This window comes from Pseudophryne corroboree, chromosome 4, assembly GCF_028390025.1.
Source record: "Pseudophryne corroboree isolate aPseCor3 chromosome 4, aPseCor3.hap2, whole genome shotgun sequence".
Lineage (NCBI taxonomy): Eukaryota > Metazoa > Chordata > Amphibia > Anura > Myobatrachidae > Pseudophryne > Pseudophryne corroboree.
Genome location: NC_086447.1, coordinates 720,498,201 through 720,518,625, shown reverse-complemented (window position 1 = coordinate 720,518,625; position 20,425 = coordinate 720,498,201). Strand labels below are relative to the sequence as shown.

Genomic DNA, 20,425 nt, shown 5'->3' with positions numbered 1-20,425 from the left:
TGTTTTATATCTATCGTTATTGAGATACCATTTATCATTGGAAGGATTAAATCCCCATTCAGGGATACAGAACCCCGCTATTGGCGTCTCTCACACATCCATACGGATCTAGCGCCAGCGACACTTTGTTCACCATTTTTCTCTTCATGATCCAAAGGGACGTCTGTCAGGCAAAATCGATGCGGGGGACGGTTTTTGAAGGCTATGGCGTAACCTCGAGTGACGACTTCCCGTACCCAGGCATCTTCAACCATTCTTGGGTATACCCTAGAAGCCGGCCCTCCACCCTGGGATCCCCCAGGGGGAGGCCCGCCCCGTCATGCGGCAGGCTTATCGGTCTTGGAAGCTGGCTGATGGGCAGCCCAGGCTCTTTTGGGCTTTGGCTTACCAGGTTTGGAAGTGCGGGCCTGCTTGTGGTACGCCTGACCTTTTTGTTTTACCTGAAGGACGAAAGGAAGTACCTTTAACCTTCGACACAGAAGGTGTGGTACTTGGCAGACAGGCAGTTTTGGCAGTAGCCAAATCAGCCACTATCTTATTTAAGTCCTCCCCAAACAGAATATCTCCCTTGAAAGGGAGTACCTCCAGGGTTTTTCTAGAATCCAGATCCATGGACCAGGATTTCAGCCACCATATCCGGCGAGCCAGGACTGATGTAGTATAGGTCTTGGCTGCTAGAATACCGGCATCAGAAGCCACCTCTTTAATATAGTGAGAAGCTGTGACAATATCTAGCATGGTCAGAAGAGATTTCAGCTTCCAACTCTAGGGCCCACGCTTCAATAGCCTCTGCAGCCCTTGTTGCTGCAATAGTGGGCCTTTGTGCAGCACCCGTGAGGGTGTAAATCGCTTTCAGACAACCCTCCACACGTTTATCCGTAGGCTCTTTCAGAGACGTGACGGTAGTGACAGGTAGAGCTGAGGAAACCACCATTCTAGTCACATGCGAGTCCACTGGAGGAGGCGTTTCCCAATTTTTAGACAGCTCTGGCGTGAGGGGATAGCGAGCAAGCAGCTTCTTGGGAGGCACGAACTTCTTACCTGGATTTTTACCAGAATTCCTGACGTATATCAACCAGGTGATCAGAGTAAGGTAAAACTTGTTTAACCACCTTCTGACGCTTGAATCTATCTGGTTTCTTAGGAGGAACGGATGGCTTGGGATCAACCGTAATAGCCTCCAATAGATCAGGAACATCCACTTGTGAACTACTATCCCCATCAGTATTATCAGTGTCAGAATCTGTGGGGTCAGTGTAAACGCCATCCTCATCAGACGAGGTGTCGGTGACAGCAGTGGATTGTGAGGAAGTAATGGCCCACTTAGAGGACTCCTTGGTCTTAAGCGGGCGAGGGTTAGACTTTTTAGTAGTCAGGGACTGTTCGCTCAGTTATGAACCAATCTGCCGCGGGGACCATATACGGTTGAACTGGCATAGGAGGTCCCATAGGGGGCGTTAGTTTAGTAACTAGCGTATTCAGTAGCGTAGAGACGGTAGCCCACGGCGAGTCATTCTGGACCCCAGTTGCTATAGTCCCACTTGGGGGTAAAGAACCCCTAGAACCAGCCCTCAGCTGCTGTAATTTCCTCAAAAGTATCTGTGGCCTCAGCACCACTACCAGTGTGTTCAGCCCCAGAACAGTTACCCTCATAAGCAGACATGTTATAACTTGCAGTATAAGGTAACATAGTACAATTTGTCAGCAGCACAATACCTGACCCAAACCCCTGCACAGTGTTTTCAGCACAAACAGGGATTCAGGAGAGATATGGTGACTAAAATCACAGAGAAAAATACAATTATAGTATATCTTGTAAATATACTATATTACAGTATTATAAACCTGACGCACCTAGCCCCCTCAGGTTATAGAATATAGGGATGGCAAGCTGAGTGAGAGACACTAAATGGAGGTCACACAGCAAGCTAATGCACACACATATAGGGGTATATGCAATTGCGGTCGAATTCCCGAAATTGTCGAATTTCGGGTCATTTTCGACCAAAAAAAAAATTCGCCTATGCAATTCAGTGCTTTCCGACCAAAAAACGGACTTTCAAAATTCGACTTTTTGAAATTCGAATTTTTGCAAATTCGACTTTTCTGCAATGATACAAGTGCTGCAATTCGACCAAAGCATATTCAATTCAAGTTTGGAAATTCGACAGCAGTGCTTTTAGACAGCAAATTCGTCATTTTCAATCCGCCACACTTTGGAGGGTGAAAACAAATAAAAAAAATTTAAACATGTTTTTTTTTGTGTTTTTTTTTTGGGGAATAGCAGATCTATTTATATTAGAAGGGATTAGGTACTTTTTCTTTTTTTTTTTTTGGAGGCACAAATATTATTTATATATTTTTTAAAATATTATTTTTTTATTTTTATTTTTTTATTGCTGGAACGGTAAAATCCTAAAAAAAAATGGCGTGAGGTCCCCCCTCCAAAGCATAACCAGCCTCGGGCTCTTCGAGCTGGTCCTGGTTCTAAAAATGCGGGGAAAAAATTGACAGGGGATCCCCCGTATTTTTAAAACCAGCACCGGGCTCTGCGCCTGGTGCTGGGGACAAAAAAAGTAGGGGTCCCCCGTATTTTTAACACCAGCATCGGGCTCCACTAGCTGGACAGATAATGCCACAGCCGGGGGTCACTTTTATGCCGTGCCCTGCGGCCGTGGCATTAAATATCCAACTAGTCACCCCTGGCCGGGGTACCCTGGGGGAGTGGGGACCCCTTCAATCAAGGGGTCCCCCCCAGCCACCCAAGGTCCAGGGGTGAAGCCCGAGGCTGTCCCCCCCCATCCAATGGGCTGCGGATGGGGGGGCTGATAGCCTTTTGTGATCATGAAAAGAATATTGTTTTTTTCAGCAGTACTACAAGTCCCAGCAAGCCTCCCCCGCAAGCTGGTACTTGGAGAACCACAAGTACCAGCATGCGGGAGAAAAGCGGGCCCGCTGGTACCTGTAGTACTACTGGAAAAAAAATACCCAAATAAAAACAGGACACACACACCGTGAAAGTAAAACTTTATTTCATACGTCGACACACACATACTTACCTATGTTCACACGCCGACATCGGTCCTCTTCTCCATGTAGAATCCAGGGGTACCTGAAAATAAAAGATCAATATACTCACCTCAGCCATGGTCCAGAGATAAATCCACGTACTTGTAGAAAAAAACAAAACGCAAATACCCGCTCCATGCCGGACTGAAAGGGGTCCCATGCTGACACATGAGACCCCTATCCCCGAATGCAGAGAGACCTGTCGGTGACAGCTGTCACAGAAAGGTCTCTATAGCCAATCAGGAAGCGCAACTTCGTTGCGCTCACCTGATTGGCTCTGCGCGTCTGAGCAGACAGCGCATCGCACAGCCCAGTCCATTATATTCAATGGTGGGAACTTAGCGGCTAGCGGTGAGGTCACCCGCCGGTCAGCGGCTGACCGCGGGTTAACCCCACCGCTACCCGCAAAGTTCCCACCATTGAAAGTAATGGAGCGGCTTTGCGATGCGCTGTCTGACAGCTCAGACAGTGCACAGCCAATCAGGTGAGCGCCACGGAAGTAGCGCTTCCTGATTGGCTGAAGGGACTTCAGGGACAATAGTCACGTGATGTCCCGGGATTCGGGAGAAAGGGGTCTGATGTGAAAGCATTGGACCCCTTTCAGTCCGGTATGGATCGGTGTTCGTTTTTTTGTTTTGCCAAGTACGTGGATTATCTCTGGACCTGGATGTACCTCTGGACGCTGGAAGGTGAGTATAATTTTTTCACAGGTACCCTCGGATCGTCGGAGACCGTGGCAGTCGGCGTGTCAACATAGGTAAGTATGTGTGTGTCGGTAGTGTGTAATAAAGTTTTACTATCAAGGTGTCTGTGTACTGTTTTTATTTGGGTATTTTTTTTCCAGTAGTACTACAGGTACCAGCGGGCCCGTTTTTCTCCCGCATGCTGGTACTTGTGGTTCTCCAAGTACCAGCTTGCGGGGGAGGCTTGCTGGGACTTGTAGTACTACTGGAAAAAACAATATCTTTTTATTATCACAAAAGGCTATCAGCCCCCCCATCCGCAGCCCATTGGATGGGGGGGGACAGCCTCGGGCTTCACCCCTGGCCCTTGGGTGGCTGGGGGGGACCCCTTGATTGAAGGGGTCCCCACTCCCCCAGGGTACCCCGGCCAGGGGTGACTAGTTGGATATTTAATGCCACGGCCGCAGGGCACGGCATAAAAGTGACCCCCGGCTGTGGCATTATCTGTCCAGCTAGTGGAGCCCGATGCTGGTGTTAAAAATACGGGGGACCCCTACTCTTTTTGTCCCCCGTATTTTTGGCACCAGCACCAGGCGCAGAGCCCGGTGCTGGTTTTAAAAATACGGGGGATCCCTGCCCAATTTTTCCCCTGCATTTTTAGAACCAGGACCAGTTCGAAGAGCCCGAGGCTGGTTATGCTTTGGAGGGGGGACCCCACGCCATTTTTTTTTCCGGGTTTTTTCCCGTTTTTTAAAATCGCGGCAAAATCCGCCAAATCGGCCGATTTTCGCCCGCGATTCTGGCGAATCCGTTTTTCATTGAATATGGTGAATTCCGGAAGCCACCTTCCGGAATTCACCTGGCGAATTTAGTCGAATTAAAAAACGGCGAAAAATTGCCGCGATTCGCCGTGAATTGCATATACCCCATAGTCACAGTTGTATCATGCAGAGGTTATTACAAACTATAATACTGCACTGAACTAGCTTATATATAGCTATGTAATCAATAGATATAACACTGCACAGTAAAGACTGGATGTATATCACAGGGTACTTGTACCAGATAGCCCTGACCAAATGTACTTTTTCTTAAATATTCTACATGTCGTTTAGACAGTGTTAGTCAGCGCTGTGCCTTTACAAGACACTTAACTATCAGGTGGCTTTACAAAGGAGGATTTGCCCAAGCAGTCCCATGAACAGTGTAGCTGGGGAAATGGCGCCCAAACACTGACAGGGAGTGAGGGAGAGACAGATATGCAGCTCCAGGGCGGGAACATTTACTGTAAATGGCGCCCTGGGGCTGGGGGAGGGGCTCCAGGTCTAAGCCTTATCCCCTCTGCTGGCAAAACCACCTGGTACTGCGGGCTACTTGTAAAAAGGTTTAGAGAGAAAACCTGACCTGTACCCATGCCCTGGTGATCTAGTGGGATCGCCTGTACTGCCACAGTGTCCACCGCCAGCGCGCGTGGCCCGCCTCCCACCGGCCGCGCTGGATCGCGACAAAGTGCGGGTCTTGCGAGCGGGACCCACTTTCCTCCTCCCGAAGTGCGGCCACGCGATCCCAGAATGCCCCCGCCGTGTGTGACTGACGTGGAAGAAAACCGGAGCCTCCTGCTGTAGGTACCCGGCAACCAGGGCGCGGGAGTGTACAGCGCCGCTGGGGGAGAGATGGGGCTGCAGCAGGCAATGTCTACTGACATCCAGCACAATCTGTGCCTCTGCTGCAGCCCTTGTAGTCTTCTTTTTTCCTCAGAAAGAGCTTTTTCTAGAGCTGCTGTGAGCAGCTCTTCCTGTTACATGCTTGCACTGCAAGCACCAACTACAAAACAGCTCCTGTGCACGGAGGCGGGGTGATATAGGAGGCGGCGCTATGCATCTTGGGAAGAAGGTCAAAGCTTTTGAGCCTGTTGGTGCTTCAGATCAAGATCCTACTCTACACCCCAATGTCTATCCTTGTGGAGCCCAGTGTACCCCGCAGCAGAAACATACATTAAATTTAATATATGTATTGCAAAATGTTGTTTTACAGTGAGATTCATTTTAACAATCTAGTTTTAGGGGATTGTGAAAATATATGCTTTCTTTGGGATCACATCAACCACCCTCATCCATCCACCACAGACCTCCACCGCATTTTTTTTTACAGAGGATTGACTGCTGCCTTACTGATGGACAAACCAGACACATCCCTGATCTTAGCCATTAGCGAGAGATAGAAATATATAAACTGAGTTTTGCTTTTTATTAAATCATTGGCTAAGTCTTCGTGGGGATACAAACGTTTGTTGGACATAATTTTGACATGCAGGAGATGGGCGTTAGTATACCGACAGTTAAAACACGTGTCATCTGTATAACACTAAACATGCCGCTATGTCAGCAGGTTTACAGTTATACTGATGATGCTGTTTAAATGGTAAGCTGCATTTAACTATCGCTGGCATACGGCTGCCTATTTCCTGCATGTCAATATGTAGAGTGCATACTGCCCGAGTGGCAATCCACCAGTCTAGGCAATGCATTTCTGTTAGCTAGAAGACTGTCAAGTATCCTAGAAAGCGACCATATTTGTGCCGCATCAAGTTTCATGACAGTGCAGCCTATCAATTCCACAGAGACTAGTGCAATCACTGAGACACACGGCCTCCATTACAGTGCGAAACACAGGCTGCCTTTTTACCCTGGGCTACTAAATGGTCGCAAAGAGCACATCAATGTATATTCCTACTATTGGCAGACATGTCTGCACACTAAACATAAATGAGCCTATTATATCTATAGAGGAGGAGCCTTTTAACAGGTGCATTGTGCTAGATGGGTAACTGCACCTCCAAATCTAGTCCCCTGTAACTTTAGTATCGCCACTTTCAGAGAATAAAGCTTAAAATACTGCTAGGATTAGCCTTCTTTATAGCTGAAATGGATCATATAGGAAGAAAATATCCCCAGCATTCAGCTAGTACCATTACAAAAGACAAACTGCTTGTGGCTTATTAGTAAAACTTTACATGTTTGGTAATATATAGTAAACCTGTACCAGTTTCAAGGTGTTTCTGTTAATAAGATGATCTTGACTCTAAACCAGTGATGGGCACCCTGATTCATTTCTACTGCAACATATTCAGCCCTCTAACCACTTACAGAACTCTAGTGTTCTCTCTAGAATCCGGGCAGGGCAGGGCGCCGGATCCAGAGGGGCACTAGTGTGTGCGCACGGCGAAAAGGGGGCGCGACCATGCAAATTAGGGGGTGGGGTCATTGCGGGTACTAAAAGGGGGCATGGGCGGCCGGCGGCGTCACTGTTGGGGGCGTGCCCAGCACCTACGGAGGGCTTCCCCCAAGCGCGCGCTCTCAGGATCTTTACACGGCTGTGAGGGCAGGAAGCGGGCGGCAGTTTTAGCAGGGCGCCGCAGAAAGGGCATGGTGGATTTTGGCCTTAAAAAATCGCGGCAGGGTGCGGCGCCCTGCTAAAACTGCCTAGCGTGAACACTAGGATTCTATATCGTGTTTCATCCTTGTAGTGATGAGTTACATATGAGGCTGGTACAGACCTAATGCATTTGTCATGTTGTTGCAGTTGTTTGAGAAAAAAGAAATGTCCTTTCACATGTGTAAAGGTATCCATACACTAGACCTGTAAACGATGCATTTTCGTTAACGATTTCTCTTGAACTTCCCCGGTAGTCCTGGGTAAAACTATATAGTACAATACACATAAGATATATCTTAAGATCTGGGAGTGGTTGCATCCAGGAGCATGCTGTCGTTGACGATAGCTTCAGATCTTCTCTGCAGCAGGGAAGATCAGAAGCTCCGACCAACGGAACAGCGCATTGTGATAGTTATCGTTCAGACACTGAACGATCTGGACTATTATGAATGATTTGTAGTTCCGATCCGTCGGAAATGGACAAATCTCTCATAATATCATCTAGTGGGCACCTTAAGTGGAACCAAAATGCAGGAATTTATAGAGCTCTTTCCCAGTTAAGAAAGCAGGAGACCACATGCCTCTTCCTTTGTTAGTAAATGAACTGTTGTGGGGTCCATATAACATGGTATACCAGAGATCACGTTAGAAATTTGCAGCAATGGGCAAAGAATCGGATCAACTTCAGCAATCACCCCTGGTTTTATAACCTGCCAAGCTTCTCCTGCTCTTACTCCATAAGACCTGGGGCCCAGGATGAAGCACTGCAGACTATAAAGCAGAAAGTATGAGCTGGGACTTACGGTGCATAAACCGGGGGGATAAGTCATACAGAGGAGACAGCTGGAGGTCGTAGGTGATGGTTCAGAGGGTAGCCTGTAGAGATGTATTGCAACAACATACAGACCTACTGTTTGACAGTCGATAAGAAGAATAAAATGACTTGGTTAAAAATGCCTTTGAAAGATACAGTATATCAATATGGATCATTTTTTCGATGGTACTCTCACTGATTAAACAAACTTTTTGTTGCTTCATTGAGCCTATGGAATATAGGTGTTAAAGCTGATTTCATATTGAACTTAAATGCTTCAGTTTTCTGAATTTTATAGTTTTGGCAACTCTAAGGTAATTTTAATTGACTTGTACATGCCATTTGGCAACATGAACTAAATCTATCGCTGCCTTTCTATATCTGTGTTTTCAGACATGTTTTTATATTATCTGGCACACTGGCTTTTTTTTTATGATTTTTGTTTGTGAATTTTTTGTTTAATTTCCATGGGAGCTATCTGAGATCTGCATTGTGTACAAGATTGTAGATTTTCTGAGTCTCTTAATGAAGTCCAATGAACATAAACTGTACCAGTAAGTTTAGAATATATGTATAAAAATGTGCCTGAAAATCACAGACAGAAGCTAATTACATAATAGAGTATTTGGTGAATTACTGGAGGACATGTACAGGCCACACTAAATAATCTGGAGGTGCAAATCTCCTTGCAGAGAACATTTCACAGCTGTACATTTGTGTTCACCTTTCTGTGTGTTTATTCTGTCTTTGTTTCACCTGATTTCTCTTGTTTTTGTGTTGTGCTAGCCCTGGTGTAATACTGGATGGCTATGAGGTTTGTGCAGTGTTGGGATGTATCAAATGGGATTATGTAGAGTGTGTCTCTAACTCAAGATGTATATGGGACTTTACATATGGTCTCTTCTTTATCCTGCTTCGATTCTCTCGAGTTTAAGCCACTATGAGGGTCATCTTCCTGCCTGTCTGCCTCGTTCTTTGAACATAAAACAAGGGTTATGAGGAAAGGCAGTTTACCAGTTTATATCCGTATGCTAAACTCCTATTTCTCATACGTCCTAGAGGATGCTGGGGTAACCATAAGAACCATGGGGTATAGATGGGAGCCGCAGGAGACATGGGCACTTTAAGACTTTGAATGGGTGTGAACTGGCTCCTCCCTCTATGCCCCTCCTCCAGACTCCAGTTTTATAATTGTGCCCAGGCAGACTGGATGCACACTGAGGAGCTCTACAGAGTTTCTCGGGAAAAGACTTTGTTAGGTTTTTTATTTTCAGGGAGACTGCTAGCAACAGTCTCCCTGCTTCGTGGGACTTAGGGGAGAGAAGTCAGACCTACTTCTAGTGAGTTTAAAGGATCTGCTTCTTGGCTACAGGACACCATAAGCTCCTGAGGGTCTGATCGCTAGGTACGCCTAGATGCTCGTTCCCAGAGCCGGCCGTCACCCCCCTTGCAGAGCCAGAAGTCAGAAGACAGGTGAGTAGAAGAAGCAAAGAAGACTTCAGTGACTGCTTCTGAGGTGGGGGGGGGGGGCGCCCTGGGCAGCATATAAACCTCAAAGGAGACTGGCTATAGGGGACATAGTGCCCGCGGCACTGTCCTAACCCCCGCCAGTATAAATATTTATTTAATAACAGCGGGACTGCAGCATGCCATTACAGGGGCGGAGCTTAGCCCTCACAGCTCACAACAGCGCCAGACTCTGGTCCTTCCTCACACTGCTGCATAAGTATCAGGGTGACAAACGGGGGGGGGGGGCACAGTAAATTTGGTGCAATATATGTGTGTTATAAAAGCGCTACAGGTCTGAGGCATTGTTTAGTGTTGTCAGAACCATTGGTGAAGCGCTGGGTTGTGAGCTGGCAAACTCTCTCTGTGTCTCTCTGTCAGACTTTAGGTGGGTCTGTCCCCTATGTGCCCAGTGTGTTTGTGAGTGGTGAATACACTTGTGTCGGCATGTCTGAGGCAGAGTGCTCTTCCCAGGAGGAGACTGTTTTAGGGACACAAACGGCTGTGGGAGTGGCCCTGTCGGCACCACCGACTCCTGATGTGAGTCTCAGAACCAGGCATGGAAGAAATCTGTGGAGGATGTGTTACAAATCCAGACCCCCTCGGGGTCACAAAAGCAATCGTTTGCTCAGTTTGCAGATACCGATACGGACTCTGACTCCAGTGTCGACTACAGTGATACCAGATTAGATCCAAAATTGGCAAAGAGCATTCGGTACATGATTGTGGCGATAAAAGACGTATTACATATCTCGGAAGACCCTCTTGTTCCTGATAAAAGGGTCTGTATGTATAAGGGAAAGAAACCTGAGGTAACGTTTCCTCCCTCTCATGAACTGAACACTCTATTTGAAAAGGTTTGGGAAAATCCAGACAAAAAGTTTCAGATTCCCAAAAATAATTCAGGTGGCGTATCCGTTTCCTCGGGGGATAGGAAAAAGTGGGAGTCATCCCCCATTGTGGACAAGGCTCTAGCACGGCTGTCCAAAAAGGTGGCTCTTCCGTCCCCTGACACGGCAGCCCTTAAGGATCCTGCGGATCGTAGACGGGAAACTACATTGAAATCCATTTATGTCACCACAGGTACGCTGCTCAGGCCAGCCATTGCATCTGCCTGGGTGAGTAGTGCTATCGAAAAATGGGCTGATAGCTTGTCTTCTGAGATGGATACCCTGGATAGGGATAGCGTTCTCTTGACACTAGGTCATATCAGGGACGCTGCAGCCTACCTAAAGGAAGCTGCGAGGGATATCGACCTTTTGGGTTCGAAAGCCAATGCCATGGCAGCCTCAGCTAGGAGAGCATTGTGGATTCATCAATGGAATGCTGATGCTGATTCTAAGAGAAATATGGAGTCACTACCATATAAAGGTGGTGTCTTGTTTGGTGACAGTCTCGCTGATTTGGTATCTACGGCTACCGCGGGTAAGTCATCCTTTTTACCTTATGTTCCTGCACAACAAAAGAAAACACACCACTATCGGATGTAGTCCTTTCGGCCCAATAAATACAAGAAAGGCCGAGGTTCCTCCTTCCTTGCTAATAGAGGAAGGGGAAAAGGTAAAAGATCACCGGCAGTGGCAGGTTCCCAGGAGCAGAAGTCCTCCCCAGCTTCTGCCAAATCCACCGCATGACGCTGAGACTCCTTTGCGGGAGTCCACACCGGTGGGGGCACGTCTCGAACTCTTCAGTCAGTTCTGGGTTCGTTCGGCCCTGGACTCATGGGCTTTGGAAATAGTGTCCCAGGGGTACAAACTAGAGTTTCAAGATGTTCCCCCTCGCCGATTTTTCAAATCGGCCTTACCAGCTTCTCTTCCGGACAGGGAGGGTGGTAGGTGACACAATAAAAAAGTTGGATTTTATTCGAGCCTATTTGTGGTCCCGACGCCGGACGGCTCGGTCAGACCAATCCTGAATCTAAAATCCCTCAATTTCTACCTAAGAAAATTCAATGCACTCGGTTGCTGGGGAAAATGATGGCGGCTTACGAGGCCATTCAGTTTGGCAGATTCCATGCCAGGGTGTTTCAGTGGGATCTGTTGGACAAGTGGTCCGGATCCCACCTTCACATGCACCGAAGGATAATCCTGTCTTCCAAGACCAGAATCTCGCTCCTGTGGTGGCTGAACAGCTCTCACCTCCTATAGGGGTGCAGGTTCGGGATCCAGGACTGGATCCTAGTAACCACGGATGCGAGTCTCCGAGGCTGGGGTGCAGTCACACAGGGGGAAAACTTCCAGGGAAGATGGTCAAGCCAAGAAACTTGTCTACACATAAACGTTCTGGCGTTAAGGGCCATTTACAACGGCCTTCTTCAAGCGAAACATCTTCTGCGCAATCTGCCCGTCCTGATTTAATCGGACAATGTAACAGCAGTAGCGTACATAAACCGCCAGGGCGGAACAAAACGCAGAGCAGCAATGGCAGAGGCCACAAAAGTTCTCCGTTGGGCGGAAAAACATACAAGCGCTCTGTAAGTAATCTTCATTCCAGGAGTGGACAACTGGGAAGTAGACTTCTTCAGCAGACACGATCTCCATCCAGGGGAGTGGGGTCTTCATCAAGAGGTCTTCACAGAAGTGACCAGTCTATGGGGAGTTCCTCAAATAGACATGATGGCGTCTCGTCTCAACAAGAAACTTCAGAGATATTGTTCCAGGTCGCGGGACCCTCAAGCAGTAGCAGTGGACGCCTTAGTAACACCAAGGGTGTTTCAGTCGGTGTATGTATTCCCTCCGCTTCCTCTCATTCCGAAAGTACTAAAGATCATAAGAAGAACAAAGGTTCAGGCGATCCTCATTGTTCCAGACTGGCCAAGGAGGGCTTGGTATCCAGTTCTTCAGGAATTACTCATAGGAGATCCCAGGCCTCTTCCTCTAAGAGAGGATCTGTTACAGCAGGGGCCGTGTGTGTATCAAGACTTACCGCGGCTACGTTTGACGGCGTGGCGGTTGAACGTCGGATCCTTGCCCGAAAGGGTATACCCTGTGAAGTCATTCCCACACTTCAGGCTAGAAAAGGGGTAACGTCTAAACATTACCACCGTATTTGGAGAAAATATGTGTCTTGGTGTGAATCCAAGAAGGCTCCTACGGAAGAATTTCAGTTAGGACTTTTTCTCCATTTTCTACACGCAGGTGTGGATGCGGGCTTAAAGTTGGGCTCAATTAAAGTACAGATTTCAGCCTTATCGGTTTTCTTTCAAAAACAATTGGCCTCCCTTCCAGAAGTTCAGACTTTCGTGAAAGGCGTGTTGCACATCCAACCTCCTTTTGTGCCTCCAGTGGCACCATGGGATCTTAATGTGGTGTTGCAGTTCCTTCAATCACATTGGTTTGAACCTTTACAGAAGGTAGAGTTGAAATTTGTCACTTGGAAAGTGGTCATGCTGTTGGCCTTGGCATCCGCAAGGCGGGTATCGGAGTTAGCGGCCTTGTCTCACAAGAGTCCTTATTTGATCTTCAATGAAGATAGAGCAGAGTTGAGGACTCGTCAACAATTTCTGCTGAAGGTGGTGTCGTCGTTCCACATGAACCAACCTATTGTGGTGCCAGTGGCTACTGACATCGTAGTGGAGTCGAAGTCTCTCGATGTGGTCAGAGCTTTAAAAATTTATGTCGCCAGAACGGCTCAGATTAGGAAAACGGAGGCTCTGTTTGTCCTGTATGATCCCAACAAGATTGGGGCTCCTGCGTCCAAACAGACTATTGCACGCTGGATTTGTGCTACGATTCAGCAGGCTCATTCTACGGCTGGATTGTCGTTACCGAAATCGGTGAAGGCCCGTTCTACTAGGAAGGTGGGCGCGTCCTGGGCGGCTGCCCGGGGGGTCTCAGCGTTACAGCTTTGCCGAGCGGCTACTTGGTCGGGTTCAAACACTTTTTTGCTAAGTTCTACAAGTTTGATACCCTGGCTGAGGAGGACCTCATGTTGGGTCAATCGGTGCTGCAGAGTCATCCGCACTCTCCCGCCCGTTCTAGAGCTTTGGTATAACCCCATGGTTCTTATGGTTACCACAGCATCCTCTAGGACGTATGAGAAAATAGGATTTTAATACCTACCGGTAAATCCTTTTCTCTTAGTCCGTAGAGGATGCTGGGCGCCCTTCGCAGTGCGTACTGTATCTACAGTTATTAGTTATGGTTGCACACAGGTTGTGTTATGGTTATAGTCAGCCTGTTGCTGACATTGTTCATGCCATTGGCTTGAGTTCTGTTGAATGCCACGTTTCTGCGGCATACTTGAGGTGTGAGCTGGTAAGATGCTCACCTTGTTTTAACAATAAATCCTTTCCTCGAAATGTCCATCTCCCTGGGCACAGTTCCTATAACTGGGGTCTGGAGGAGGGGCATAGAGGGAGGAGCCAGTTCACACCCATTCAAAGTCTTATAGTGTGCCCATGTCTCCTGCGGATCCCGTCTATACCCCATGGTTCTGATGGTTACCCCAGCATCCTCTACGGACTAAGAGAAGGATTTACCGGTAGGTATTAAAATCCTATTTTTAGCTTTAATGTTCCTGCAAATGGGAAATTTTACTGATCCTTGAGCAACCAATGAAGCCAAATGGTGATTCTAAATTAGCCCAGCTGTACCTCGTAATAAGATCCTTTTATGTGATGGATCATAATTTTAGTTCACTCATAACAGGAGTATTAAAGAGCAATAACTATGCAGATAGATCTAACCTTAACATGTTAGGACAGGGGATGTTCTGATTTTATAGAAGGCTTTTAATCTTGTGATATAGGAACACTCAATTTAGGTGCTGGGTTAATGACCTTAAAGCCCGCCTTTGGCTTGTTGGTACATTCTCCCTCATTTTGTGCTTATTGATCAGAGTAGCGGTCTGACAGACTATGGTGTATATTCAATTGATATCGTATCCTTTCCGACGGAAAGGATCTGACATCTCGGTATTCAATGAGTGACCAAATCCGATAGGATTTGGGCGTTTCCGACAGTGCCAATCCATCTTTTTTTAATGTCAGATTGACACTGTCGGAAACAGGGCTAAAACCTGTCTGATTTGGCCGCGCATACAACAAAACACGTGGATCCACGGCTATTCCGCTGATCCACTTGTTTTCCGACAAGTCGGAATTACCACTTGTCGGGAAAACGGCAGGGGGATTGACAAGGGCGCAACAGTTTCTGCCCTAAAAAAGTTGGAAACTGCCGTCTTTCCGACAAGACGGCAGTTCTGTCTACAGTTGAATACCCCCCTATAACTGGGTAACGTCCTCACTGCTGCACATAGTCTGTACACTTGATCCCCATGTTCCTCTATAAGTAAATCTTTGAAACAATTCTACCCTTTGTGCACCATCATGTAATGTTTCCTTGTTTTATATTTGTCTCCAACATTGTATTTTTAATCCATAAACAAGGACACCCATGTATCACAACTATACCCTATCCATACCTGAAAACAGTATCCGAATAATAGACTGTGTCTAGGTAGACAGTCAATAGGTTGACTCCATATGGTTGACCTGTATTAGGTCGACTGGTACAAAATGTTGACAGTTCAAAAGGATGACATGACAATGGTTGACATAGAAATGGTCAACACATGTTATTTTGTTGCATGTTTTCCCAGCATTTGCTTGATTTACGATCCACGTGGACTACGATTGTGAATAGTAACCTGTGGCTATCGCAGCGGAGTGAGCCACCTTGCCCAAAGTGTGGCTAATGTATATGTTTCTACTAATGGTGGTTACATATTACCAAACATACACGATTTGACCCAAAAACTGAAAAACTTGTCAACCAAAAGCATGTCAACCATTTGGTGTCAACCGATTTACTGTAGATCTTCTATACCACAACTACTGAAAACTATTTCTTGTTAACCAAATGAATTTGTTTTACAAATTTACTCCAGCTATTCTAGATAAACAGATGTCTCCTTCTAAACTGAAATAAAATTAACAATTCAATTTAGAGTTTTTTTCAGGAGTCATAGGTTTACTTTGGTGACATTACCATATAGGCATGCATTGGTAATGAACCCGTACGTGAATCGCATAAATCTCTTTTGAGCAGAATATATGGAAAAACAATCACAGGTATACATGCATTGGTAACACAGGTCTGCAAAATTGGTTTATTGAAAAAGGTCTGTAATTTGATGACTGATTCTTTGTGGTTTTTGGCATGCCGATTTAAAAAAATTTACCACCAAATTTCTCTCACGTAAGGTTTATTTTTCATAAACTGAATGCAAAAATATGAGGGAAATAGCTTGATACGAGGGGTGTGCAATGAGTTTCCATATGCACAAATAGTATTCTATTTACATACAAAGTGATTTTTTTTTTTCAAAGTATTTGCCAGAGGAGTCTAAGCAAAGTTGCATGCGCTCAAACCACTTGGTGAAGCAGCCTCCGGGGGCTCAAAAGAATCCCATGCATCTTGTGCATGTTTTGTGGAACATGAATTCTCAGAGGGCTAGGTCTGGACTGTATGTCAGATGACCAAGCTACTGGATGCATTAATGGACCAGAAAATCCACCACTGTCCTGGACTTGTGGGCAGGAGCGTTGTCGTGATGAAGAAGCACACCGTGAGCGCGAGTTCTTGGGCGGCATCTGGAGATGGCTTCTTGCACTTGCGGCAGGCATTGGTTGACATACCAGTCCCCATTGATTGTGTGCTGCTGTGTGAGCATGACGTGTCTTGGCCACAAAAATAGCCACCATCTGCTTGGCTTACTGTGCTCATGTCAGATCTTCTGTGGCGGCACACCTCCAACTGGAGTTCACTCGGTGGACTGTTTGGTCTCGGGGTCGAAACTAGCTCCAGGATTCATCACCACTGATGATCTCTCAGACAGAGTTTGAGCGACCACCATCAAGCCAGCATGTTGCGGCACCAAGTTACCCGATCCTCCTCGTCTCTAATCAATTGATGGTGCAGATACCTTGCTCAGGCCAAACTTTTCATGAAGTATCAAGTGGATGGATCCCGATGAGATGCCTATCCTTCTCTAACTGGGCAACAGCCACCTTGGTGTCCACCTGAACTATGGTCTGCATGACGGCAACATTGTCCTCGTTGATGGTGGACACAATTCGGTTGTATTGCTCCTAGTCTTCCAGGGACCATCTCCCACACCCACGCCAAAATTCTGAAAACCACTCAAACACAGTGGGTTGGAACGGTGCTTCCTCCTGAAAAGCAGCTGTCAGTCAGTCAAAACTCTCCCGCTGTCGCAGACTGCTTTTGCAGACATAGAAGATACTTTAGGTAGACTCTGTTGAGCTCTATAAAGTGTTTGTGAAGGAAGTGAACTTGCTGACTACTTAAGAGTGCAGTGTCGCTTATATATGGTTCTGTGCCTTGACATGTCACAAGAACTTTAGTCAGAGATTACACTTCACAACCAGTCAGATTGTGTCTACCTATGCACTGCACATCCAGAAACCTTATTGCACACCCCCCGTAAACCTATATTCTTGAAACATATATTTATTTGTAAAAAAAAATAATCAGTAGTTTTATGCACATTTACAATTCCTTAAGCTGCATTTTTCGTTTTCCCCTCCAAAGATTTGGTACTTATTCTCTTGTAGACCATTTCCGGTTCTTCTATGTGAAGCATTCAGTAGTAGTCCACAGTCATGTGGTCATGTGTGCACCTACCCTGGTATCTTTCCATTACTTTGATATCTTGATAAAAGCTTTCCCCTCTGCTCCTCAATTACTATTTGTGGGGAAATAGTCTGAATGAGAATTCAGGAAGTGCACCTTTTAACCTCCTCGGCAATCCAAGTCTTGGTACTTCATCAGCATGTTTTACACGATACTTAAAGTTAGGGTTCTTATTGTCAAATGATGGTATAAATATTGTTCTCAAAGCACTGACATTTTTTTTAAGCTTAATACAGTAATTCTGGAAATACTGATCTCAAATTTGTGTTTGCGGTAAAGTGGTACGTTTTGTGTTTTTTGAAAATAGCACCCAAAAACCTATAAATACCAGATATTTGTTTTCAGTCCATTTTTCCATTTCAGGCCTGTGTAATCTGTCTCATAAACACTGTTCTCAGTCTTTTATTTATTGATTTCTTGTCTGACATTTGCTGTATAGTAAATGTGTATGCATTATTAAATCCACGTGTTCCACAGACCTGAGAACCTTTTAAATAAGTTATTAGGGAATTGGCCTGATGCTGAAGAGTCTATAGCCCCAAAATAACCCTGATCCCTTATAATTATTGTATTCTAATCCATGTGATTGGTGGTGGTTTATCAGCTGTATGTTTGGTCAATGCTTTGACCACACCAATAGACCCCATTGGTGGCAGAAGTATGGCATTAAATGACCAGAATTTCTGCACTTATTTGGCTGAATTGTGGCAGTGATCATTTCTTAGGCTAAAAAGCAACTTTCAGTGTGTCCAGGTTTACTCATAGCTGTTTTATATGAGGCTTTGTCTGTTGTGGTACATTAAATACTGCTGCAACTTTCATGCAGAGGTCTAACACTTTCTTTCTTTTCCTCTTGCAATCAATTAGTAAAAATTGTGTTAATTCTCAAAAGTATGACCTAATGATCATAGACTAACTGTATAAAAAGAACATAAACCAAAAACATGCCCTTTTATTAAAATATTATTGTGTAGTAGTAGACTGGTGCAGTAGGTGGTAGGTAAGTGTTTTAGTATTTTATTTGTGGTATACCTGTTTTTTATTGTGTCTAACTGTATACTGTATATATTTTTTATTTTTTGTCTTCTAAACCATTTTTCTAATACTGCTGATTGATTCTTTTTATTACAGTGCTATGTCCTACCTAAGAAGTTCCTGGCTTTGGAGGATGAGATCTCTTGTGTATGATAAGATGCATTTTCCATGGATTGGTTAGAAGTTCCTATGTGAACAGACCCTGTAGCTGAATCTGCATTCATCAGCATCCCATTTCTATTATTCAGCTGGTATTTTGAGCATGTTGACAGAATTATTCAGCTGTTCCCCTTGTCTGTGCTAAGTGTTATGAGATCCTACCATTGCTGGTGTGCATACATAGAATCTGTTTCGCCATTCGAGATATGCTCCTCCAGAAGTAGTTGAATATGATATTTATGAGATTAGAACAAGTGTACAGTTTTAACCTGTTTTTATGTGTTGAATTCTATTTTTACGGTAAATACAATTAAAGTTCTTTAATGGTTTTTAAGATGGAAATAGACGGTTGCTTATCAATATTACATTGTTTAACCTAACGGAGGATAATCTGCTAGCTCAATACAGCAATATTGTGTTTATTTAATCTTGTATAAAAAGGGATCAAATGCTAATTGCACTGATACATAAATATATATTTTTCTCAAGACTTTTTCAAACTAACACAAATATTTCTGAACACTACAAAATACACTCGACTTAACGCTAGCCAAAAACCCCAGAAATTAATTTTCTAATTCTGAATTTTTAAAGATGCGTTACATGGGACGTTTCTTAACTTCTGTAAATCTGTATAATGTTCATTTCAGTATGAAAGACCTTCTGCTAAACTGCTGTACTAAAATGTGACCTATATGTTTGCTAGGAATCTAGGTCATCACTTGGGCAACATCTCACTAATGTTCATGAGGTACCTGGTTTCTAGTAAATGAGTAGGCTATATTCCCATTAATATGTCATCCCTCAAATAAGCTGCCTTTCCTATGGGAACATTTACAGGTCACAAGGTTCTTATCTTCATGGAGAAAGCCATTTTGTGGCCTGAACCAATATTCAACTAATTAAGCCCCTAAACTTAAAATGCACTTGTCGTTTAGGTCACAAAATGGCTGCCTCCTCTGTTCTATCAATGTACCTGTTGCCTAACAAGGTACTGCAGTCCTTTTGATTTGTATTAGACAATTGGGGGGGGGGGGGGGGGGGGTGTATGCAATTAGCTCAGTTTTTTCGCCTAGGTGAAAAAAATATGCTTTTTTGCTATTTTTACTGCGAATAGAGATTCGCCCTATACAATAGCAGGGCTGGATTTTCACCTAGGCGAAAAATGTGGCAGGGGCGGAGAACACGTGGATTGGCGAATCCACTGGTTTTCTGTCGAAAATGCCTGCCATTTTTCGCCAGTTTTGAGGCATTTTTCGCCGGTATCTTTTCACTTAATAAAAAAAGTGAAAAGGTATTGGCGAAAATGCCTTCAAAATGGCCCTAATTGAATACTCATGTAGGGTGAATTCATTAGCTCTGAAACGATTGGAACTAATTGCGTACCCCATGAGTACTGTAAGATGTAATTACAATGTTATTAGCAACAAATCTCCACTGTCCAATTGGATAGCTGACTGATACAAATAGATAATTAGTATTTGCAGCACTCACACATGCATCACAACCTTCGATAACTACAGTAGATAAATGTGTACCCTCTTTTTAGAAAAAAATCTGTTTACAGTGTTACTTGTAAAGTTTAATGCATTAAAGATTTTTAAACTGATAATTTTAGTAAATTTTAATGTTTGACAGATTTGTGTCAGTGATCCATTAAAATGGAATATCTTACACTGCCATTGTTAAACGTGACAGAATAGTGATTTACAGTATATTAATGTGGTCCTATTAATTCATTCATTTTGGATGGACACTAATTAGACTTTTCTAATGCTCATTCTAATTTGTAATACAATTTGTGTTGGGAGTTAGTATAGTTTTGGTCTTTTTCAGGTGCTTTCTTTTTACTTTCTTGTCTAAAGAATTTTATTTTTTACATTATAATGCCAAAGGAGTTGGAGATAAACTGCTGATGTTTTCAGTTAGTAGTCAAATTGCCCTTGACTTATGGAATTATTTAAATGTAACTATTTAGCAGATTCCCTATTAGGCTTACAATCAGGCACTTAGCGTGTGTGTTCTGTAGCGTCATATACTCCATATATAGGACTGCCCTGGTTACA

The 20,425-nt window shown here is 44.7% G+C and overlaps 1 protein-coding gene across 2 annotated transcripts in view; it reads left to right on the top strand.

The window, feature by feature from the left end:
• The window catches only part of FEZ2 (fasciculation and elongation protein zeta 2), a 198,642-nt gene extending 179,941 nt beyond the window's left edge, over positions 1–18,701 (top strand). For both annotated transcript variants that reach the window (XM_063918036.1, XM_063918037.1), the window contains one exon: positions 18,297–18,701. In XM_063918036.1, coding sequence (XP_063774106.1) covers positions 18,297–18,313 — 17 coding nt within the window. In that variant the 3' untranslated portion in view covers positions 18,314–18,701. The remainder of the gene's footprint in view (positions 1–18,296) is intronic.
• Positions 18,702–20,425: the final 1,724 nt, after the last annotated feature.